The sequence below is a fragment of the Ipomoea triloba genome, chromosome 3, assembly GCF_003576645.1.
Source record: "Ipomoea triloba cultivar NCNSP0323 chromosome 3, ASM357664v1".
NCBI lineage: Eukaryota > Viridiplantae > Streptophyta > Magnoliopsida > Solanales > Convolvulaceae > Ipomoea > Ipomoea triloba.
In genome coordinates this window covers 8039153-8065674 of record NC_044918.1, presented here as the reverse complement: position 1 = coordinate 8065674, position 26522 = coordinate 8039153, and the positions used below count along the sequence as shown (strand labels likewise).

The window sequence follows — 26522 nt, the reverse complement described above, 5'->3', positions numbered from 1 at the left end:
CAACAAGTCATTACAAGATTATCCACCAATGCATATACCTGATGAACCAAGTAACAGTCTATTGGTGAATCCTCTCATATATGAAGAACTCTCATATGATCGGCAACTGTTAAAGGAAGAACATGACCTATTGGTGGGAAACTTAACTGATGAGCAGTTACTGATATACAATAAAGTCATGTATGATGTGGATACCAATAAAGGTGGGCTCTTCTTTGTCTATGGATATGGTGGCACGGGGAAAACATTTTTATGGAAGACACTATCAGCTGCTTTACGGTCAAGGGGAGAGATTGTACTGAATGTTGCATCCAGTGGTATAGCTTCACTATTGCTACCAGGTGGTAGGACTGCTCACTCAAGGTTTGCAATACCTATTTCTATAAATGAAGACTCGACATGCAACATCAAGCAAGGTAGTCCATTAGCTGAACTCATTATCAAAGCAAAGCTAATAATTTGGGATGAAGCTCCTATGATGCACAAACATTGTTTTGAAGCATTAGATAAAACAATGAGAGACATCCTCAGGTTCTCTGATTCTTTAAGCTGTAACAAGACCTTTGGTGGTAAAACAGTGGTTTTAGGTGGTGATTTCAGGCATATTCTACCAGTTATTCCAAAAGGGACAAGACAGGACATTGTCCAAGCCAGTATAAATTCTTCATATCTGTGGACTAATTGTCAAGTCCTGCGTCTTACAAAGAATCTAAGACTGCGTAGTGTTACGGCTGAAGGAGAGATAGAGAAATTAGATGCATTTGCAAAATGGATTGCGGACTTAGGTGATGGAAAGCTTGGTGGTAATACCGAGGATGATTGCAATATCAATATTCCTTCACAGTTTCTATTGCAAAACAGAGGAGATCCTATCAAACAAATTGTTGACGAAACATTTCCGACATTTGGTACGGGTGTTATAGATCCTGAACAGTTGAAGAGTAGAGCTATTTTGGCACCAACATTAGATGTTGTGGATCAAGTCAATCAATACATGAACAATTTAAATCAATCATCATCAAAGACTTATTTAAGTTGTGATTTTGTTTGCAAAGCGGATACTAATGACAATATGTTGGCCGAAGTGCACACTACTGAATTTTTAAACAGTTTAAAGTGTTCTGGTGTACCAAACCATTCCTTAGAATTAAAGGTTGGATCTCCAATAATGTTGTTGAGGAATATCGACCATTCGATTGGTCTTTGTAATGGAACGCGGTTGATTGTCACCAAGTTAGGTAACCATGTGATTGAAGCCAAGATATTATGTGGCACACATTATGGGACAAATGTATTGATACCCCGCCTATCTTTGACTCCGTCAGATCCAAGACTTCCGTTCAAATTTCAAAGGAAGCAGTTCCCGGTGATGTTGTCCTATGCAATGACAATAAACAAAAGCCAGGGACAAACATTGTCAGTAGTAGGTTTACTATTGAAGAAACCAGTATTCAATCATGGTCAGTTTTATGTTGCAGTTTCCCGTGTTAGTAATCCGGATGGACTCAAAGTCTTAATTGCTGATGAAACCAAGGGCTTAGTCAACTATACACAAAATGTGGTTTACAATGAAATTTTCAATAATTTGTAATTCTATTTTCCATTCAATATATAATGAAGCCATAATCTTTTTCAACGAGTACTATAATATGTTATTTTCCTTTTTTTTTTCCAATTTATTAGACAATTATTATCGTTCAAAATCAACAACTACTAAAGGCCGTGCATCGCACGGGTGCAATACTAGTTATAATAAGAGATAAGAGATAAGAGATAAGAGATAGTATAGAGTATAGATAGATTACATTACATAATAATAATAATAAAAAGAAAAAAAAAAGGTTAAAGATCTAGAAGATCCTAATCTGTCGACACCCTTTCCCCATGTCCATTGTCGCCAACTCTCACTTGCAGCTCCTCTGTCCGTCGCCATTTTTAGTCGGTATCGCTGAATTCACTACGATTCCTTCTTCCTTATATCTCTGACCCAAATGTTATTGAATTCGCACGGGATGATACTATGGTATCAACACTCGCAACAGGTTATGTATTTGTTATTTACTCCTTTTTTTTCCTTCTTTGTCTTTGAGCTGTAATTTGGTGAATTAATCCAAAGAATGAACGATTCTCTGGTATTAGTTCTTCAATTTAGAAAATAAGGTTTTAGAATCTAGTGCTATGTTGATTATGTCGTAGCTAAATTCTGTATCTAGGGCTGTCTTAACATTTCTGTGATGCATGTGTTGTTTATTATAGTGTATTATTGATATTGCGTGGTTTGGTTAATCGTCAGTTAGCCTTAGTCCTATTACAACTTGTTTTTACTAAATATGAGACCAAAGCTCAATCGAATCTGCAGACCTATGTTTGAATTGTGCCTTTTTGTCTTAACATTTCTGTGATGCATGTGTTGTTTATTATAGTGTATTACTGATATTGCGTGGTTTGGTTAATCGTCAGTTAGCCTTAGTCCTATTACAACTTGTTTTTACTAAATATGAGAGCAAAGCTCAATCGAATATGCAGATCTATGTTTACTGCCGTGGTTACAACTAATATTTGAATTGTGGCTTTTTATCTATGGTTAGGTGTTCATTGTGTTGTGATTTACATACATTGAAATGTTTTTTACTGTATTTTTCTTACAGGTGAATATTATAAAGCTAAATGACCATATCTCAACAAAGATGAGTTTAAATTTAATTTTTATATTTAAGTATTGAATTACCAGAAAATTTTAAAAAGTTGAAACTTGCAAAAAAAAAAAAAAAAGAGTGGAAATTATAGGAAGAATGAAAACCCTTCGTAGTTAGCCCTTGTTTTACGCTTACTGCCTATGACACAGATGCTTTTATTTGGTTCATCTCTGGCTTTGTTGATGCTCAAATTTTCTATAGTGATTCAGTGATAGCTTTTTGTAATTTTGAATTTGAGTTGGTATTGCTTTTATAGCTTCCTTTAGAGTAATCTGCAAATTAATTATTATGGTAAATTGTAATAGGAATTTAATCAGTAGAAGCCATTACACATCATAAAGTTATGGTCCCGAAATATAACTATATCTGAAGTATTTGTTTTTATGACATGGACTATACTTGATAAATCGGAGGTATTCAAAGAATTCATCTGTCTCTATTTTATTCTAAGTTTTTACCATAAAGAATTTTTAATGATAATTTGATTTTATCACTTGTTGTTTAGACCTGTAGGGGTATACAGAAGTAATTACTCTGTTTAATTATACTTACATCTTACATTTTAAGTAATTAATGTGTTCATTTGGATCATGACAGCCAACTTTTCTACATAGGCCGGGGCATTTCGGTTCGATTAAACCGAACTGAACCGAGCCGGTTCGGTTCGGTTCTAGACCGAAAAACCGATCGATATAGATTTAGTAGAAACCAATCGGTCCGGTTTGGTTCGGTTAAAAACCGAACCGAACCGATACCGATCGTTTTTTTTTTTTTTTAAATATATATTATATAATATAAATTATAACCAAGTAAGAACTAACAGAGACAGACCCTAACTCCCTAAGGCGGAACTCGGAAGTGCGGAAGGCCGGAAGGCCGGAAGCTGTCGCACATCGCAGGACGCAGGCTCGCACATCGCAGATCTCCGCCGCAGCTCTCCGACCGAAGTTCGCATTGACGCACATCGCACGCCGCCGGCAGCTCTCCGACCGGCACCGGCACATCGCACTCACGCCGCACCGCCTCTTTCACATTGATGGCCGAGGTAATCTTTTGTTATACTATCCTATATCTTGACTTACACCTTAGGGTTCTTGAATTTAGGCATTTAGGGTATAATATTTGCCATTTTTGCCTATTGAGTTCTTGTCTTCTTTTTTAATTTTTCAATTTTGATTTAGGGTTCTTGAATTTGAGGTATAATATTTGCCATTTTTGTCTATTGAATATTGAGTTCTTCATTTAGATTCTTGATATGAAAATGCGAAATTGCGAACTACAATAATACAATTTAGGTTCTTGAATTCGGAATTGTGTTCCAGTGAACTCCAGTTCACTGGAATTTCCAGTGAACTGGAACAACAATTCCAGTTCACTAAATAGAATAACGAATAGTGGAGAACAGACTTGAGACTAGTAGACTTATGAGAGTGGGCTAAATGAATGAGCATAAAAAAAGTGGGCACTTGACAACATAAATGTATAATTCGGCATTATATATATATATATATATATAAACACACACATACATACATAGAAATGAGTTCTCGTGCTTCTTAAGGTGCGTGATTTGTATGTTAAGGTGCGTGATTTATGTACTTAAGGTGGGTCATTTAAACCAATTTTTTAAAAAGATGTTTAAAATAACACACATGAAGTACACAAATCACGCGCCTTAACATACAAATGAAAAAAAAAGGTGTCATTTTAAACCTTTAGGTAGAGCCGCCAAAACAGGTTTAGCCCCCGGCCCGCCCCGCCCCATCCCCTACTTAGGTAGGGGGCGGGTTTCGAAAATACAAGCCTTCTAAAGAGCGGGGCTTTTTAGCCCGCCCCACTAAGCCCGCGGGCTTGGCGGGGCAGGCCGGTGGGCTACCCGCCAAAGTACCATAGTGGAGCTGTGTAGTACTAGTAGTATTCTATATATATATATATATATATATATATATATATTATAATCTGTAGTGTAGTACTACATATATATAAGATATAATATATATAATATATAATCTGTAGTATAATATATCAAAAAAACTCCACTGTGTAGTACATATATATAGTAATAATATAATCTATGGTGCAGTACGCACATATATAATATATAATCTAAATCTAAATCAATATAAATATACTAAAATAATCTAATAATCTACTACGTAACATTCTGAAATTGATTAAAAAAAAAAAAACACACTGGCGAGGGCCCGCCTATCCCGCGTGCTTACGGTGGGGCGGTTCGGGCCTGGAAAATTCAGGCCCGCCAAGGAGCGGGCTTTTTTTTTGGCCCGCCCCGTCCCGCCAGCCCGTATTGACAGCTCTACCTTTAGGTGCGTGGTTTGTTTCCTTAAGATTTGTGATTTATTTATTAATTTTATAAACAATTTTATGAATCATTTAGGTTGTTTAGGGCTCCCATGAAAACATTAATAGAGGACATGCATTTTTCATTTTAATTTTCAATGATTTGAGCCATTAATCTAGATTTGATCAATGGCTTAGATCTAACCCCATTTTTTACTCAGTAGCAATCCTGCACCTAAACCCTTCCCTACACACACAGACATACATATATATACATACATACATACACACATACACACGCGCACAACACCAAACACCAAACAACTGAATTTTTTAAAATTAATAATTGAGTTCTCGTTCAGTCAACATTTAAATGCGCCCTATTTGATCCTCTGGGGTTTCCGGAACAAGATCGTATTCATCCTCTGCAGGCTCGCAAAATGGTGCCATTTCAGGATCAAGAATCATCTCAGGCAAAATGCCAAGGATTCTCTTCATGTCATATCTTTGTAAGGTCTTAGTAAGCTTCTGAATGATTTTACTCTGCATCTTGAATTGTCCTTTCTTGTAGGCCCACTTGCCGTATTTCAAAACTAGCTCTTTCCCAATCTGAGTGGACAATATCCGATTGAAAAAAGACTCGGCCCGGTTGCGCTCATTGAATATTTGAGGTGCCAGCATGAATGGGTATTTAACTGCATCGTCCAGGTAGGCTGGCGATGACTTGTAGTCGGCCATAATCGAAACAAAATTCTTTTTAAGTTCAGCGAGAGTCTTCTCAGCAACTTGAATTTTGTTTTTTAGATCCTCAAGCTCATGCTCCCTAGCCCTCAAACCTGTATAAGTTTCAAGTGCTTTCTNGGTCGATGATGTCCTTCCTTTGGCCAGGCAGGGTTGATTGGATATTACGGATAACGGAAGATGGCACTGAGTATGACGTTAATTGTTTAACATGCTGGTCGATGTCAAAGGAGCCTCGAGTTGTAGATGCCTCATTTCTATGTATGTATGTGTGTGTGTTTATATATATATATATATATATATATATATAGTGCCGAATTATACATTTATGTTGTCAGGTGCCCACTTTTTTTTAAGCTCATTCATTTAGCCCACTCTCATAAGTCTACTAGTCTCAATTTCAGCAGCTATCACAAATACAGAGGGGGACAGGGGGTCTCCTTGCCTCAACCCTCTTGTAGAATGGAAGAAGCCATGTTGCTCTCCATTTACAATCACTGAGTACCAAATATTATTCACTGTCCCATGTATCAAGTTAATCCATTCCTTACAAAAACCCAATTTTTTAAGCACCATCAAAACACATTCCCAAGACATTCTATCATAGGCCTTAGACATGTTCAATTTCAGGACAACATCTTCATTAGCCATTGTCATTCCATGGCACAACTCTTGGGCCAATAACACATTATCTATGATATCCCTCCCCTTAATGAGATATGATCCTAGCTAAAATATCAACCATTCTCATGACCATTATTTTAGTTAGGATCTTGCTACTGAAATTACTAAGGCTTATTGGCCTGAATTTTGCAAAAGAGGAGGGATTCACAACTTTAGGTATCAACTCTGTTGTGGATATAGGGAGTAAAAGTGATGGAGTAGAAAATTGGAGTCCATGTAGTAAAACTTTTTATATAATAAAGCTGACTCTGTTACAGAAGCACAATTGATGAGGCATCTACAACTCGAGGCTCCTTTGACATCGACCAGCATGTTAAACAATTAACGTCATACTCAGTGCCATCTTCCGTTATCCGTAATATCCAATCAACCCTGCCTGGCCAAAGGAAGGACATCATCGACCTTGAGATCGAGAAACAATTAATTACGGTAATTTCGATAAATCTTGCATGGTCGGTACTATCATTACTAACCTATCTTAGCTTGCAGATGATGGATTCCATGGCATCAATTTTAAAACAAATTGCAGATCTTAATGAAAAATTAGGTGAGAAAGCACTTGAAACTTATACAGGTTTGAGGGCTAGGGAGCATGAGCTTGAGGATCTAAAAAACAAAATTCAAGTTGCTGAGAAGACTCTCGCTGAACTTAAAAAGAATTTTGTTTCAATTATGGCCGACTACAAGTCATCGTCGGCCTACCTGGACGATGCAGTTAAATACCCATTCATGCTGGCACCTCAAATATTCAATGAGCGCAACCGGGCCGAGTCTTTTTTCAATCGGATATTGTCCACTCAGATTGGGAAAGAGCTAGTTTTGGAATACGGCAAGTGGTCTACAAGAAAGGACAATTCAAGATGCAGAGTAAAATCATTCAGAAGCTTACTAAGACCTTACAAAGGTATGACATGAAGAGAATCCTTGGCACTTTGCCTGAGATGATTCCTGATCCTGGAATGGCACCATTTTGCGAGCCTGCGGAGGATGAATACGATCTTGTTCCGGAAACCCCGGAGGATCAAATAGGGCGCATTTAAATGTTGACTGAACGAGAACTCAGTTATTAATTTTAAAAAATTCAATTGTTTGGTGTTTGGTGTTGTGCGCGTGTGTATGTGTGTATGTATGTATGTATATATATGTATGCGTGTGTGTGTAGGGAAGGGTTTAGGTGCAGGATTGCTACTGAGTAAAAAATGGGGTTAGATCTAAGCCATTGATCAAATCTAGATTAATGGCTCAAATCATTTAAAATTAAAATAAAAAATGCATGTCCTCTATTAATGTTCTCATCGGAGCCCTAAACAACCTAAATGATTCATAAAATTGTTTATAAAATTAATAAATAAATGACACATCTTAAGGAAACAAACCACGCACCTAAAGGTAGAGCTGGCGGGACGGAGCGGGCCAAAAAAAGCCCGCTGCTTGGCGGGCCTGAATTTTCCAGGCCCGGACCGCCCCGCCGTAAGCCCGCGGGTTGGGCGGGCCCTTGCCAGTGTATTTTTTTAAAAAAATCAATTTCAAAATGTTATGTAGTAGATTATTAGATTATTTTAATATATTTATATTGATTTAGATTATATATTATATATGTACGTACTGCACCATAGATTATATTATTACTATATTTATGTACTACTACACAGTGGAGTTTTTTTGATATATTATACTACAGATTATATATTATATATATTATATCTTATATATATATAGTACTACACTACAGATTATATTTTATATATATATATATATATTATATCTTATATATATATAGTACTACACTACAGATTATATTTTATATATATATATATAATACTCCCGCCCCCTACCTAAGTACGGGGCGGGGCCGCGGGCTAAGCCTGTTTTGACGGCTCTACCTAAAGGTTTAAAATGACACTTTTTTTTCATTTGTATGTTAAGGTGCGTGATTTGTGTACTTCATGTGTGTTTTATTAAACATCTTTTTAAAAAATTGGTTTAAATGACCCACCTTAAGTACACAAATCACGCACCTTAAGAAGGAAACTCATGCACCTTAAGAAGAAAATTCACGCACCATAAATTTCAACAACTAACTCAACCTAAGCACAAAAACCTCGTACTTTAAGAAGTAAATTCATGCATCTTAAATTTGACTGAAATGCAAAAAGATCAAATTTCCACCGCACGAGAACTCATTTCTATGTATGTGTATATATATATATATATATATATATATATATATATATATATATAATGCCGAATTATACCTTGAATAACTTTTGATATGGAATTGTATTATGTCAAGATAGATAAAATTTCAAGTTCACTGGAATTGTGTTATGTCAAGATAGATAAATTTTTTAATTTATAAACTTTTAATAACTTTTGTTTTATCGATTATTAACTATATAGATGGATGGTTCTTCATCTTGTAATCAAGACACTCCAAGTCCAAATGATTCAATTGAACAATCGGTTGGGCAAAAAAGGAAACGTTCAAAAAGTGGACTTCCACCATTGGACTTCCGGTCTATGATTAAATTGTTATTTTGGTGTTAAACATTGGATATGTTGATTGTATTTGAAACTTTGAATTGTTAATTTGTAATGTTAGCATTAGACTTTGGATTTGGGATATTTATTTGAATATGTATTATTTGGTAGTATGTTCAAAATTTAGGAAATGTTCACATTGAGGGGTCTAAAACCAAACCGAAACCGAACCGAAATAAAACCGATCCGAAACCAAACCGATTTAAACCGAACCGAAACCGAATAAAACCGATCCGAAAACCGAAATGCCGACCCCTATTTCTACACATGTTATGACTGATGAACTCAATTCATATTAGTTAGATAGTTTCTCCATTAAACAGCCTACTTACATGCAATTTGATTCATTCAGGAGTTATATGAATTGATTGTGCTTTCAATTTTAATTGATCTGATCATTTTGATCAGTATTTAGATATTGATAAGCATTAATGTGACTCTGTGGTTTTAAACAATCCAGGTTGCAATTGGTGTCTACAACATACATGGATTTGGCAGATATGTTTTATAAGCAGTATTGAAAATGCAAAGTTCAATAAGTTAAATCACTAAAAAATATTCACTGTTTAATTTTAGATTTTGTATAATCTCTGATCTGAAATGAATATTCCATGATAAATAGGACTATGTGCATAGTTTTATGGCTAGTCAACATCTAATGTACTGCAGTTCATCAAGCTTAATTTTTTCTCTAAAAAAAAAGTTCATAAGGATCCAGAAACAATACATGTGAAAATACACATCATACACTCCAACATCTTTACTTAGCATTTATGTAGAAAGGAATGTGTATATAACCACCTTGGTCTGTGATTTTGTGTGTACTGCAGCTGTTACTCACATAAAGAAAGAGAAAGTCAGTGGCTGATATTTTAAAAACTATTGCTATGGCTGATAAGAAGGCACTTTTTCGGGCAAAACTAGCACAAAGGAAAGAGAAGCGAATTGAGAGTCCTCTTGTAAGGTAACTAAACAAATTGTTTTGTGCAACAAAATTAGTGAAGGAAAAAAGTGAACTTTAATGAACTATGTGATTGGGGACTCATGTAGGTAGTTGTGGAATAATAATAAGTTGTAGGGAGTATCTTGCGAGGGACAATAGATCCTAAATCATTTATTCAGGGAATGCACCTTTGCAATGGCATGCTGGAACATAAAATTATGAATAGTGGGAAGGATTCCTATGGGACTGGATATGGATTTTAGCTATAAACAAACTATGGTCCACACAAAAGGTGATAATAGATCTCGTCGTCGGTAATGTTAATACTAAAATACTAAAAAAAGATCTAGATGCTTATGATTCATTAGTAGGAGGCAAACTTTATGTACCAGGTGCTAAAGAAGAAAAAACCAGAAGTATACGCTTTAGGTCAACATATATCTATGTCGGCTGACAAAGCACGAAGAGTCATTGACCAAATTCGTGGGCGTTCCTATGAGGAAACACTTATGATATTAGAACTAATGCCCTATCGAGCAGGTTATCCCATTTTTAAATTGGTTTATTCTGCAGCAGCAAACGCTAGTTACACTATGGCTTCCAATGAAGCCAATTTAGTTATTAGTAAAGCTGAAGTGAATGAGGGGACTACCGTAAAGAAATTCAAACCTCGAGCTCGCGGACGTAGTTATCCGATAAAAAGAACCACCTGCCATATAACTATTGTACTGAAAGATATATCTTTAGACGATTCTGAATCTATAGAGCTCAATTTGTTAAAAAAACCGAGATGGAAAAAAAATTCTACAGCTATGGCATATTATGATCGCGATAATAGAGGGGGTTTATGGGACAAAAAATAAATCCACTTGGTTTCAGACTTGGTACAACCCAAGGTCATCATTCCCTTTGGTTTTCACAACCAAAAAATTATTCTGAAAGTCTACAAGAAGATCAAAAAATAAGAAATTTTATCAAGAATTATGTACAAAAGAATATGATAACATCCTCTGGCGTCCAGGGAATTGCACGTATAGATATTCAAAAAGGAATCGATCTGATCAAAGTCATAATCTTTATGGGATTTCCAAAATTATTAATAGAAAATAGACCGCGAGCAACCGAAGAATTACAAATGACTCTACAAAAAGAATTGAATTGTGTAAACCGAAAACTGAACATTGTTATCACAAGAATTGCAAAACCTTACGGAAACCCTAAAATTCTTGCCGAATTTATAGCCGGACAATTAAAGAATAGAGTTTCATTTCGAAAAGCAATGAAAAAAGCTATTGAATTAGCTGAAAAAGCAGATACAAAAGGAATTCAAGTACAAATTGCAGGGCGCATTGACGGAAAGGAAATTGCACGTGTGGAATGGATCAGAGAAGGGAGGGTTCCCCGACAAACTATTCGAGCTAAAATTGATTATTGTTCTTATCCAGTTCGAACTATCTATGGGGTATAAGCTGAAGTGAATGAGGGGACTACCGTAAAGAAATTCAAACCTTTATTACTTATCTTTCCCTTCGATACCAGTAATTGAACAAAAGCAGAGAACCTCGGTCATTCTTTTTCTGGTCAATCAAAGGGAGCAATTCTAATTTCTAATACTGAATTCTATAGGGTTGAATAAAAATTCGATTGACCATTTGATATCATTGCTATGCTTAGTGTGTGACTCGTTGATTTTTTAGGGTTAGGATTAAACCAGACCCATAGTATGAACTAATAACTAGAGAAGAACTAATAACCAACTCATCAACTTCGCATTATCTGGATCTAAAGAACCAGTCACGATATGATATATAGTATAGGTCATATCTTTGTAGCAACTGCCATTTTTTTTTCATAAACAAAAAAGATTCTAAGTTGCAAAGCAAAATTAGAAGAGAAAAAAGATGTGGATAAATGGAAGGAGGAGAGAAAGAGAGAAAAAGAATCTCAATGATTTAAAATTCCAATATGTAAGGTCTATCATAAAAGGCAGTGTAATAAAGCATGAATACTGATTTACTGATTTGAAAGATATATCTTTAGACGATTCTGAATCTATAGAGCTCAATTTGTTAAAAAAACCGAGATGGAAAAAAAATTCTACAGCTATGGCATATTATGATCGCGATAATAGAGGGGGTTTATGGGACAAAAAATAAATCCACTTGGTTTCAGACTTGGTACAACCCAAGGTCATCATTCCCTTTGGTTTTCACAACCAAAAAATTATTCTGAAAGTCTACAAGAAGATCAAAAAATAAGAAATTTTATCAAGAATTATGTACAAAAGAATATGATAACATCCTCTGGCGTCCAGGGAATTGCACGTATAGATATTCAAAAAGGAATCGATCTGATCAAAGTCATAATCTTTATGGGATTTCCAAAATTATTAATAGAAAATAGACCGCGAGCAACCGAAGAATTACAAATGACTCTACAAAAAGAATTGAATTGTGTAAACCGAAAACTGAACATTGTTATCACAAGAATTGCAAAACCTTACGGAAACCCTAAAATTCTTGCCGAATTTATAGCCGGACAATTAAAGAATAGAGTTTCATTTCGAAAAGCAATGAAAAAAGCTATTGAATTAGCTGAAAAAGCAGATACAAAAGGAATTCAAGTACAAATTGCAGGGCGCATTGACGGAAAGGAAATTGCACGTGTGGAATGGATCAGAGAAGGGAGGGTTCCCCGACAAACTATTCGAGCTAAAATTGATTATTGTTCTTATCCAGTTCGAACTATCTATGGGGTATTAGGCATAAAAATTTGGATATTTCTGGACGAGGCCTAATAAACCTTTATTACTTATCTTTCCCTTCGATACCAGTAATTGAACAAAAGCAGAGAACCTCGGTCATTCTTTTTCTGGTCAATCAAAGGGAGCAATTCTAATTTCTAATACTGAATTCTATAGGGTTGAATAAAAATTCGATTGACCATTTGATATCATTGCTATGCTTAGTGTGTGACTCGTTGATTTTTTAGGGTTAGGATTAAACCAGACCCATAGTATGAACTAATAACTAGAGAAGAACTAATAACCAACTCATCAACTTCGCATTATCTGGATCTAAAGAACCAGTCACGATATGATATATAGTATAGGTCATATCTTTGTAGCAACTGCCATTTTTTTTTCATAAACAAAAAAGATTCTAAGTTGCAAAGCAAAATTAGAAGAGAAAAAAGATGTGGATAAATGGAAGGAGGAGAGAAAGAGAGAAAAAGAATCTCAATGATTTAAAATTCCAATATGTAAGGTCTAAAATACTAAAAAAAGATCTAGATGCTTATGATTCATTAGTAGGAGGCAAACTTTATGTACCAGGTGCTAAAGAAGAAAAAACCAGAAGTATACGCTTTAGGTCAACATATATCTATGTCGGCTGACAAAGCACGAAGAGTCATTGACCAAATTCGTGGGCGTTCCTATGAGGAAACACTTATGATATTAGAACTAATGCCCTATCGAGCAGGTTATCCCATTTTTAAATTGGTTTATTCTGCAGCAGCAAACGCTAGTTACACTATGGCTTCCAATGAAGCCAATTTAGTTATTAGTAAAGCTGAAGTGAATGAGGGGACTACCGTAAAGAAATTCAAACCTCGAGCTCGCGGACGTAGTTATCCGATAAAAAGAACCACCTGCCATATAACTATTGTACTGAAAGATATATCTTTAGACGATTCTGAATCTATAGAGCTCAATTTGTTAAAAAAACCGAGATGGAAAAAAAATTCTACAGCTATGGCATATTATGATCGCGATAATAGAGGGGGTTTATGGGACAAAAAATAAATCCACTTGGTTTCAACATATTGACTGTGATCCATCACCCCTTGGGTATTTGGAGTTGAATACTGTACAAGCAGTGGATGGAAAGTACAGGTGCTTGATTTGGAACTTGAATGGAATGTGGGTTGCAGGCTGTGTGGTTAATAATGGTGTGGTGATGCCATAGTTATCTAGGCGGACTTTCTAGGCGAGATGCCGTCGACTGTCGACTAGGCGGCCGCCTAGGCGATGAGTTATATATATATATATATATATATATTCCCATACAAAATAATTAGGATGTGAATAGGCAATTAGACATGATGTGTGTTGGGAATAGGCAGCCATATTTACTTTACTTTAGGGAATTGTAGTAGCCCCATTTACTCTCCTCTAGGAAGTTGTAGCCTTGAGAAGAGTAAAATTGAAAGCTTTTGTATATTTCTATAATTCTATGTATTATCACTACACACTGATTACACATTTATATACATAGGAATTGAGACAAAAAAGAACTCTTTTCCTGGAAATACTACTCCCACTATCAGCACTGTGCTACTAATGCAAAGATCCTTATTTTGCTCCTACTTTGCTCCATAATGTTTCTACAAAGAGGAATGGGCTTTGCTCGGAACAGGAGGACGATGCAAAGATCCTTATTTTGCTCCTACTTTGCTCCTCCACGCGCTGCCGCGCCGCCGCCACTCCGACTCCACGCGCCGCCGCGTGAGGAAGATTCCGGCGACTTCTCCGACTAAAAATTACACCGGTAGACTCGCCTTAGTGTGTAGGTTCTACCCATGTATGTTTTGTGGAGTTTTGGGGTTGTATTCTGCACTTAGGCGAGGCGACCACATTAGGCGTTCGGTCCCGACCGACCGGACGCCTAGGCGACGCCTTGATAACACTGAATTGCATACCTGCATCATGGAATTTTGGGGAATATGTGAAGGAATCCAGTTGGCCAAGGTAAGGGGTAACCAAAACCTCCTGGTAGAGCAACGACAGTTGCTAGAATCATGGAAAATTCAAATTTGGCTGGGAAGAGAATCATGGAAAATTCAAAAGGCTTAGGAAAAAGTCATTCTCAAATAAGTTGTTCAATATTTTGTATGTGTCGTTTTGCATTAGAAAGAATGGCTAAAACAGTAATATGAGATTATAGCTTAGAGGAACTAATGCTGTGGTTTGTTGTCATAAATAATTAGAAATCTGCTAGAATAACAAGCTATGGAGTACTTTTTAATGCTAGTTAAACTAAGTTGATGATCTGAACATGTAAAAGTGGGCACACCTAAATTTGGATTACATGCACCCAAACAGTTGATTGCTATCTCGATTGTTGTTGACTATATGTTCCAATTTTAGTCATTAGTTTGTGTACCCACTAAAGACTTTTTGTTCCGCTGGGTACACAAACTCCTATGTTGCTGCTGACTGCAATCATTAATTCTTCCTTCTTCTTTTGGGGGTATCTTCCTTTTTCTTTATGTATTTGTGTTTTTTTTATTCGCGTGCACCTTATTCTAGCTCTTTATTGAGATGTGCAATATTTCATTTTTCAAAAATATGACTGAAGTTTCTACTTATTTTAATTAAAAAAATAAATAAAATAAAAGTATTTCTCTTTTGGATACAGGTATAATGAGCTTGAGCAACCTGTCTGTAGAGTTTGTGATGTTATCCTGAAATCTGAGACAGACTGGACTGTTCACCAAGCTTCTCGTAAACACAATGCGGTAGGATTTTATTGTATTTATTTGAAGTGCTAGGCTGACTTTTCTATATGGGATGAAAATGTACTCTACTCAACAGGATACTATTCTAGGTTTGCTGCTTCAAAAATGATATTTCAGGAAAAAAAAAAAAAAGGAAAAATAAGCAAAACCCAATTTATCATAATCGGTTACTTAATGAGCTAGACATGCATCCTTTTATTCATTGAGCTTGACATGCATCCCTTTATTGTTCTGGTCTTCTAGAAATAGTTTTAATGCATTGCTTTTATTTTTTACATCATGCTGTTTGCTTTTCAATTTGATTTCCATGCTTATGCTTGCACAGGCAATCAATAATCTCAAAGCCAATGCTGCTGCACTAAAGCAAACCAAGAATCTGAAGCCTGGGCTTTCTAAAGATTTACCTAGGCCTGAGCCTGAGAATCATGAAGAGTTGCATAATAAAGAAGCTGAACCTGCAGGATTGTCTAAACGTCGACAATCATCTTCTCTTCCTCCCAACTTCTTTGATTGTAAAGAAACAAAGAAACCTAAAAGTGGTAAGACTTTTATTGCTGGAATCTGGCCTAAAACAGAGTAATAGTTAGACCCTTCATTATGGTATATCTTATTTCTGAGCATTCTTTTTACTGCACACTAAGGACTTAACTTAAATAACTTAAGTAATATATTGTTGGAGCATCTCATCTGATTAAGTTGAGAGATCATGACTCTTGCAAACATACTGCAGTCAATGCTCAAACTGAAGAATTGCAGCCACCTATATCAAGGAGCAAAGTGGACATAGCAAATGAAAATGTTAACTAAAAAATTTCTGAATTGGGGCCATCCAGGGAACAACTAGCAAAACAGAGTCTTGGTTCAGAAGCTAGGAAGGCCAAAGGAGTTCTTCCTGAAGGATTTTATGATAATAAAGATGCTGATTTGCGTGCACGTGGTATTACACCAGTCAAACCTGATGTCAAGTAAGCTTTTGGTTGTTTGTCCTTGTATCTTGATTGTGTTCTTACTCTCCCTCTAGAGTACATACACTTGGATATGGATTACTGATAGAATGAGATACTATGATACCCCATAAAATGTGGGAATGCCCACTTTAGAAAGCCAGAAGTTCATTAAGCTTTTCTTTTTGGGTGGGGGTGGGGGGAGGGGGAAAGGAGGGGAGGAGGGGAGTGGCACCCGTTACCCCCTCAAACCTCAAATGAAACAATAGTGCTATCTTGTATGGAATTGGTAATTCATCTGTTATGAACTTCCTGAACAAGGTCTGCCTAGCAGCCATTGTATAAAGGGTTCTTGGACATGCTATTTCTGCAGTAGATTGTGCCATACTGCTATTTTGATCAACTTGATATACTGTCAAGTCAATTGAATCGCAAATAGATTGTCTAGCCATATGGTCTTCTATGTTCTCAATTGGTGCACTTGTTGGTGACTGCAATCATAGTCATCCAGATGCAAGAAACTATGATGTTGACTGTATGTAAAATTGTGGACAGGGATGAGTACAAGGAATTTGAGAAGTTGATCCAGGAGGACTTGCAGGAGGTTGACAAACGTTTAGAGGAAGAGGAGGTCAAATTTCTAAACATTTTTGCTGAATTATCATTCCTGTTTCATATGAGTTCTGTCATCCATTTATTAACCTTTATGGTGCTCTATCTTGCAGTATGATGCAGCTGATATGATTGAAGAGGCTGAGACTGTGGAACAAAGGTAAGCTTTTGGTGTGGTAATAATAAGTTAATGCTTTGTTATGTTAAGCTTCTGTTAATTTCTGTATGGTATTTTACCTAACATTTTGCATCTCACGACTTCAGGGCCTATAGGGAAAGGGTGGAGAGGTTGAGGAAGAGAAAGATGGAACTTAAGGCTGCCAAGTCTACCATTCGTGGCAAAGATACTCAGATCACTAACAAGGAGTCTAGCGATGAAGAGTCATCAAGTGATGTCAACAGTGATGAAAATTTAACAGTTGATTGGAGAGCTAAACATCTGTGAAATTCTCATGCTTTTGTTTTTCGGTAATGCTCTTCCTCCCTGGTTCTTCCTTGCTGTAGCAGTAATAGTTTGTTTGTAAGATCTGACACATTGTTTTAAGCTGAATCATTGTCTTCCTGTTGCAGATCTGAAAGTTGACTGAACCATTATTGGTAGGAAGTTTAGATGCTTGTGTCTCCAAACATGAACTGCGAATTCTCATAGCTTTGTTGTTACGTAATGCAAATTCTAACACATGCAGAAGCTGTTTTATTGTCAACATGGCAAAGTTCAACCTCTGTAAGCCTCAAAGAATCAAATACGAGAGACATAACACATGCTCATCTATCAATATGGCAATTTTGGGGTATTTAGCTGATACATATATGTTTGCACAATCAAAGCTTCTTTTATGCTATCTGTTATTCTCCAACCGGTCTTAAGGTAAGGCTGCTTCGCTCTTAAGTTACTGTAAAAACAATTACTTAAAAATAAACATGCTGGCCATCGAGTATTGTTTATTTTTTGTATTGAATACTTTATTTTGTTTTACCCATTCTTAAGTGATGCAGATGTTCATTGTTTATTATTTCCATGATGTCTTTTGAAACGAGGAACAAAAATGAGTCATTGCCTTGTCATCTAAAGTTCAGTTAATCTCTTGATAAATTAACAAAGATTTTATATGTTTCTTTTGCCAGTAAGATGCTTCAGGCTTCTTCAAACTCTATCGCCATTTGAATTCACCAATTGATCAAAGTTGTGGTTAGCTGGAGATGTATTTTAAAATTTGGGTAAAACTGTTAGCAGCCATAATGGGAAATGGGAATCTCATTATTATTGTTGTTGTGTGCTGCTGCTTGAAATTATGAAAATGTTTATAATCATTGAGCACAAGATGCATTGAGTTAATGCGGGTCATGTGTGAGACTTTAACCATAGAGCTATTCTATTGTTTGTAGGAATAAGCTATTCCCTTTGTAGGGGAATAGTCATTTTTAGGGGGTCTTTGTTATTAACTAATTCCAAACTATAGGGAATAGCTTTAATGTTATAATACAAAAATACCCTTTGTGTGTGTGTATATATATATATATATATATATATATATATATATATATATATATATAGAAATTTGTTCAAATATGGCCACGCCTTCCCATGCGGTCAGTGCGGTTCACTCCACTCAAGATTAGAAAATGCACAATTCAAGGTTAGAAAATGCACCACTCAATGTTAGAAAACGCACCACAATGAAAATATACAAAAACACACCACACACTCAAAATAATGCATCATAACTCCCCTGTCTCTAATGGTGCATTTGCTAATACTGTGTGGGGTATATTTGCATACATAGTGGTGTTTTTTGGTGATGCGTACTTAATGATGCATATTTGTGTGGTGCATTTTCTAACATTAAGTGGTATATATTTGTATACATAGTGGTGCGGTCGCACTGACCACAAGTTAAGGGGCGGCTACACCTGATTATGACCTGAGTCGTTGTCGAGAGGGAGCCGATTCACGTTGATGATCCAGAACGCGATAGGACTGGCGTCGACTCGCCGGACGTCTAGCCGGCAAACACTCATCGACGGCTTGAGAGACCTCTCGTGTGGTCTCGTCATTCATCCTGATAACAGGTTAGTATACATGCACACATTTCTCCCCCCATATATGATTATTTGTATTGCAATCTCAACTAGATCATCTTTGATCTTATCATCAAATGCACTGGTATTGCTTCGCAACCAATCGAATACGAAATACAATATTATAAATGATGAAAAATGTTTTCAAAAAAGAAATGATGAAAAATTATATATAAAACTATAATAAAGTGAAAAATTATAAAATTATATTGTTAGGTAATACTCCGTACAATGTTTTGTTTTAGAGTCTAAAACAAGTTATTGTGAAATGAGTTATTCAGCATTTTTCCTTTTTTATTAGATGGAAAATGATTAATCACTAGCTGCTTGACACGTGAAGATTTGTTGTATCCAGCAATTTTCTTATTGATAACTGAAATCATTTCTGAGCCATAAGTCAGGATATGTTGAGCGTGATTCCCGCCAACATCTTCATAGGCAGGTAACAGCTGGGTCCATAGGGCTTCCACAAACTTGGCAATTTCATGATCATTTTAACTTGCTAATAGTGACATTATGTGTATTCCAGGTTGATGTGGTTTTCTTTCCTTGCTAATACACAAAATGCTAACAAAAATCTGACCAAAATATTACCAAATAGAGTGCTAAGCTTAACAAACAGAAATTACATTCAAATGGCATTACAAAAATAAAAAATAAAAAAAAAAACTTTCATTAGAAAACATCCTAAATACTACAAATTCATAAATAGAAGCCTTCATTGCAACATAATCTTAACTAAAAGGGACACAATTACAACTAAAATCAATACACACTTTTTCTTGACATTTTTTCTTCTCCTTCACTTTCTTCTCCTGCACTTCATTTTTAATTAATACCCATAGAACATATATTTCACTAATCAAGTGACTTCTCATTGTTGTAATTAATTTCTTCAATTCCTCCATTCCAGATGCATCATTATCATTTTCTTTTGATCCAAAAAAAAAAAAAATTGCACTCACAACCCTCTTGAAAAAATTTCAAATACATTTACTAATAATGTGTTATTCCAAAATTTACAACAATGTAAAAAATATATACATAATCGCACCTTAGCTTCCATCTTTGGCACATAACATTTTCTCCTAGAATCTCGTGTTGTGCAAATTGGGGCTTTCAATTCACGACAATAGTACATTAGATGCTCATAGTCCAAGTTGTTTTGAACACTTGATGAAGCCGAAGCCGAAGACATTTTACAAAAGGTAGGCTATGTTTTGAGAAGACGAAGCCAAAGAAGACAAGTATATATAGATGGGTCGATGCAATAAAAAAGAAAAAAAGAGCTATGTTTGATATGTGTGAGTACTATGTAGGGTTTGCTTTGTTTTAAAGGTTAATAGTAAGAATTTCCATATGAGAAGTTAAATCTGAGAAAAATGCTAATTTAAAAATTTTAGGAAGTTAAAATGTGTCTGATTATATTTTATTTTAGATGAAGGGATAAATTAAACACTAGAGAAGAGTGTCAAGGACCTTGTGATCCAGTGGCATCAAACCCTTCCCTTTATACGGGAGGTGGTGGGTTTGAGTCTTAGTGGAGTCAATATTGACTCAGGTTGAGAAAGTAGTTATGAACAGATATTGCATTGTAATAGATTACAAAAGGGCTAGAGAGATATTGGAAAGTTTGATCATCTTCTTCTTATTGGCGCATTGTGATTTGGTAAAAAGAGAGTATGACTTTTGGTATCTTTACTCTCCAAAAAGGAAAATGGTAACTGGGGTTGGTCAAAAGGAAATTTAGGCAAAAATTGCAATTATTAAGCTCGCAAAATGTGGTGGAGTAATTTCTAATTTGGGTAAGTGTGTCGGGACTTTGGCAAGTTGGCAAAAATGACAAGCAATTGTTCTATTCCACAGCCATGCGTTTTTGGGTTTTCGACAATTTTTGACTTGTTTCTGGGACCAATTTGAATCCATTGCTCTGCTACTATACGCAACTCATACGACGTTTCATTTTCAATGACTTATTTTAAACTTTTTGTTGTGTGTCAATGGTTTTGGGTTGAGTTTTGAAATATCTAAATGGAATCATTCAAATTATGTTATTTATTGCTTTGTAGATCTTTATGATTTGAAAACATTGTACTTGGTACAATTTGTAATTAAGGATAACGTTGTGTTTGGTGCAATTTGTAATTGAGGATAACATTATTGTATTTGGTGCAATTTGTAATTGAGGATAGTACGTATTATATGATTGTAACTTGTTACAAGTACTTAACTACTTTTCTTGCATCTTGCATGTAAAACAAGTAAATCTTACTCCCTCCGTCTCATTTTATGTGTTTGATTCGATTAACGAGGTTTGACTGAAGTTATTTTTAATTTAATTTTTCATGATATTAAGTTTAGTATTAGTGTACAAAATTTATATATTTAGAAACTACACTAAAATACTATTAAACACAAAAAATCAAATTAAAAAATACTAAAGAAAGTAAACAAAGAATAAAGAGTTGGTTTGACCAATGAATAGTAAGTATGACAGATAAAATGGGACAGATGGAGTATTAGACATCATAAAGGTAACAAGCATGACAACTAAGTTGGTCGGACAATTAATTTGGTCATCACAAGGCTCTAAGTTTGATTTCTCGTGGGAGCTGTGTATTGGTCTTCTTGATTTGAGCCGGTCAGATATGGGCAACCTAATAAATTGATTTACCTCATTGTGATCATTTACTAGGTAGGGCCACAAAGCGCATTTCACCTATTACACACTTTCAAATAGCGATTGTGGATTTTCCTGTAAATCAAATTCATCTTCTTGGTACGAGTTAGTTAGGAGACATTGCACTTTTGGAAATAGAGTTAATACCCGCCAAGGTCCCTCGAGTTTGATGGTTTTGCCATCTATAGTCCTAAACTTTCAATTGGGATTCCATAGTTCCCCGAGTTTCAATTTTTGACCTTCCATGGTCCTAGTTAATCACCATGGTCCTTCAAGTATTAAATTTTAACCAGCCATGGTCCTTCTAAGAGAATCGCGGTTGGCTAAATTTCGAAAGGTAAAGGACCATGGCTGGTTAAAATTTATACTTGAAGGACCATGGTGATTAACTAGGACTATGGAAGGTCAAAAATTGAAACTCGAAGGACTATGGGATTCTAATTGAAAGTTTAGGACTATAGATGGTAAAACCACCAAACTCGAGGGACTTTGGTTGGTATTAATTCTTTGGAAATATTACTACTTCTTGCATGCAAGACAAGTCTAACCACCTAACATAAGGTTGGAATTTGGTGTTTATTTCAAAAATATTTTTACTTGCATGTAATTAAATGTGTTCAATGTCTTTGATGGAATAATAGGCAAATGTAGTCCAAACATAATACCATGATCCAATCTAAGCATCCTGTCTCAACCCAAGTACATTATCATCGAACCTAAGCATCTAATCCAAATACCTTGGATTAGATCAAAGGTCTCGGACTCATGAAATTTTATGTGTGGTCTAGGCCCATTTTAAAGGATCCTATTTGAATGGTGACACAATAAAATTTTTTTTTTTTTTTCTGAAAATCCCAAGCGCTTTCTACTAACATTAGTCTCACCGAACAATCTAACATAAGGTTAAGGGTGTACCCTAAGGCCCTAATTAGCATTTCCCGTGTTAAACCACATTTATTTTATTTGGGATGTCATAATTTTTTTGCTTCTATTACTACTAAAAAAAAGATACTACGTCGCCCAATCAACGTTGGTTTTGACAAACCGACGTTATATGTCAATAAAATAAAGCAAAAACAATATATATTATTTGCGAGGTCGGTTTATGGCAAAAATCGAAGTCGTAAATATTTTTTTTTTTAAATATTAAGACATACGATGTTGGCTGAGGCTAAGGCGCTATTGCGGGGCTGTTGGATTCCGTTCTAGATCGGCACTATTGCAGGGCTTCAAGAGGCGACTGAGGCTCCAAAAATTATCAGGGAAATCTCTGTGCTATTCATGCTAAGAGGGTCACCATTATGCCTAAGGAAATGCAATTCGCTATGGAGAATTATTGCCGATACGATTCGATGCTTTTTACAGTTTTTTTAAAATTAAAACGAGATATGGCATCGATTTTTCAAAAAACAGACACCCCTTAATTAATTATGCCTAAGGTTTGTCACAATGCATGAATGTTTTAAATGCATGGGATGAGTGGTTTATATTTATTCAAACAAAAATGTTTGAGATGAGAAAATCAAGGGGAGATGTAATTGAGTGAGTTACCTTGAATTGAGAAGATCAAATACAGGAAAAGAGCTTGGAAATTCAAGTATAGATAGAGCTGAAGCTTCAGAGTTTCAATTGCTGATTTCTTACAAAAGAACGCCAAGTTCCTTGCTGTTTTAATATTAAGCACTACTGTATTAGTCTTAGCTTACTGTTTTAATATGTATAGTCTGTTACTCTAATACAGATTCAAGATCATTGTAGTATGGCTACTTAGACTATGATTGTGCTGTTGTCCTGTTTTCTACATCAAGTGGAAGTCTTGCTGATTGGCCTAGGAAAGCTGAAGAAGTGGATTCTCACATCACTACCAACTCAGAAGATGATGATGATTAGTAGGTGTAAAGATTAGGCCATTGTTGGATGGAAATCTGGTGAATCTTGTATCGTTTTTGATCATCTAGTGGAGTTGGGTTTCACCTTTGTGTGGCCCCGCAGATGTTGGAGAAGTTCTCCGAACTGCGTGAACATATTCTGGTTCCATTTATATTTCCTGCACTGTTTTTATTATTTATTATGTTTCTAATACAGTAATAAATACAGATGGTTAATTTCTTTTAAAAACAAAGTAGGAACCAAATAGGTTATCACCTGCATTCAAGATTCACAATCTTTCACACCGTATCTCTATTTTAAAAAAAAAATTAAACGAGATAAAAAAAATTTAAAACCGACATCGTATAATTTATTTATAACATCTGCTGGAAGTACTTTGAAAAAAATCGATGTCGTATGTCCAAAATAATCAACGTTAAAAGGTATTTTTGTAGTAGTGTATAATTATATGGTTGTGATAATCATTTCAAAAACATTTTACTTGCATTTTATTATGTGTCCACCTATATCTTTGATGGAATAAAGGGTCAATGTAGTCCCAAAAAATACAATAACTCAATCTAAGTATCTCGACTCAAATTAACCCAAGTAAACTATAGATCAACCCAAACGTCCCATCCAAGCATCTTGAATCATATCAAAAGTCTCGATTCACAAAGTTTAATTAACACCAATAGTGACATAAACTCAGTTTAAAGGATCTAATAATCTGGAACATTTAGGCCCTGTTTGGTAGATGGCTGTTAGCTGATTGGGTTGACTGTTTGGGTTAGAAGGTATGATGTGTTGATAACATTGGCTGATTGTAGAAAGTTATTTGATAAATTAGCTGTTAAGCAGATAGCTGTTTGATATAATTTCTTTTCTCAAAAAGCTAATTGAAAAGGCTGCTTTGAGTAGCTTTTTGAATTTTATCATTTTGGAGTTACGTACAAAAAGCTTATTAACCAAACAACTAATAGGGGTCAAATAAGCTAAAATTGATTGATAGGCTGATTATTTACCAAACAGGGCCTTAGTGATAGATATAAAAATCTCAAATTACAAGCTTTCCACTAACATCAGTCACTAGGGGGTAGTGGAGTACACTACATTTAAATGTGAATTGACCATCAGCAAATGGCTACCATGAACAATATAACGTATAGAGGGAAGATGTATAAGAGTGTATAAAGACTACTCTCATAACTTAAATACTTTATGCTATATTAGTCTCTTGCCGTTAAATATGTCTCACGTAAATGAATTTGTACCATCAATATTGATGCCTAAAAATATCAAGGGTGATAGGTAGGGTAAGTAGGGCTGATACCTAAGCTAGATTCCAGAGGAGGCAATAATGGAAACTAACAGTCTCTAGAAAATATATACATGAAATGGAATCAGTGCTAATTAAGTATGGAAGTGGTAGGGAAGGAATTATACTCATTCATTGAAGGATAGCAATCCATGGAAAATTCTTGTACTGAAATTCACATATACCACTCTAAAAGGATCAACCAATTCTTTTTCTCTCATCCTAATACATGACATAAAATTCTTCAATAATTTTTTTTTTAAAAAAAGAATCAAAATAATGATAATATGTACAACCTTATTTTAATTTATAAAATTTTAAATTCCACCAACCTAACAATAACATAAAAGTTTTTTTTACTAAGATTGCACATTCATACCATACATGAACTGATGCGTTATAAGAATTTTGGGTGTAACTCAGAATTTTTACAGTCGGACCCAGTGACTAATCCTCTCGTTGAATTGTTGACACCTCTATTGGTTATAACAATTTTGGGTGTAACTCAGAATTTTCACTGTCGGATACAGTGACTAATTCTCTCGTTGAATTGTTGACACCTCTATGGGTTATAACAATTTGAAGCATAGTAAAATGTGCATATGTCAACTTAATTACATAAATATCAATTGTACAAAAAAAATAAATAATTATAGTCGATAAATGAATTCACACTCTTGCCCACAAAAAATGAAATCTCTCACTCCAAGTGTCGTTACATTTTGGTCTGACAAAATTATGGAGAAATAAATCATGATGGCTGAACAACTCATTAGGTGAGAGGATCAATATTTAGTGCATATAAAGTTGAAGCCACCCACAAGAGGTAATTAAATCCACAGTTTTATTCGTGTGAGGATCATAACTGGAATCGAAAAATTGAGAAATTGAATTTGATTAATTTTAAACTCAAAAATAAGAAGTAAAACACTGCACGCAATAGTTGAAGTACCAAAATCGAAATGAATGTACGTGAAAATAAAATTAAAAAAATTTAAGTGGTGCTGTATTTTCAACTCAAAATCATTACTTTATGCATGCAAAGTGAAGACAAAAGGCAAACAATAAAAATATATAAATAAATACAGCTGGAGGGGTATGTGTCTTGTGGGGATGGGAAAGGGAAGTGGTAATGGCAATTTATATCATGTAACATGTTCCGCATAATATTATGCACCTTGGATTGAAATGATGATATATAGAATTCATACTCGTAAAGTAAATAGTTTAATAATACAAACAGATAAAAATCACAACACAAGACACACATATGTTATATATTTACTTACTTTTTAAATCTGATTTAAGTACATAATTTTTGTTCATAGACACAAAATTTCACAATAACTTAAGACACAATTACTCATTTGTTTCATGTATAAAATTCATATTTTTAAGGTACAGAATTTCATAATACAAGAAACAAAATTTCACAATATAAGACACATGCACATACACCAGAGTTCATAGTGCACTATAAATCCTGATCCACGGTATAAGAATAAGTAGAAATGGATGTAAAAAAGGCATTGCCCTGATTACAGCTAAAGCAATAAGTGCGGAGTTTTTTTTGTTTTTTTTTTTTTGTTTTTTT

At 35.1% G+C, this 26522-nt stretch overlaps 2 protein-coding genes and 1 pseudogene across 2 annotated transcripts; 2 read left to right on the top strand and 1 right to left on the bottom strand.

The window, feature by feature from the left end:
* The first annotated feature begins 28 nt into the window (after positions 1–28).
* On the top strand, positions 29–1591 carry LOC116012854 (ATP-dependent DNA helicase PIF1-like). The gene has a single exon (XM_031252529.1). It carries the CDS (start codon positions 29–31, stop codon positions 1589–1591), a length of 1563 nt encoding a protein of 520 aa, XP_031108389.1.
* Positions 1592–1855: 264 nt separating this feature from the next.
* On the top strand, positions 1856–18281 carry LOC116013247 (annotated as a pseudogene).
* LOC116012853 lies at positions 5367–6389 on the bottom strand. The gene is made up of 2 exons (XM_031252528.1): positions 6114–6389; positions 5367–5924 (listed from the first exon to the last, which is right to left on the bottom strand). The coding sequence occupies exons 1-2, from the start codon at positions 6387–6389 to the stop codon at positions 5367–5369; spliced, it is 834 nt and encodes a 277-aa protein (XP_031108388.1).
* Positions 18282–26522: the final 8241 nt, after the last annotated feature.

Coding starts and splice junctions, on each gene's coding strand:
- LOC116012854 (XM_031252529.1), top strand. CDS start 29: ATGCATATACCTGATGAACCAAGTAACAGTCTATTGGTGAATCCTCTC.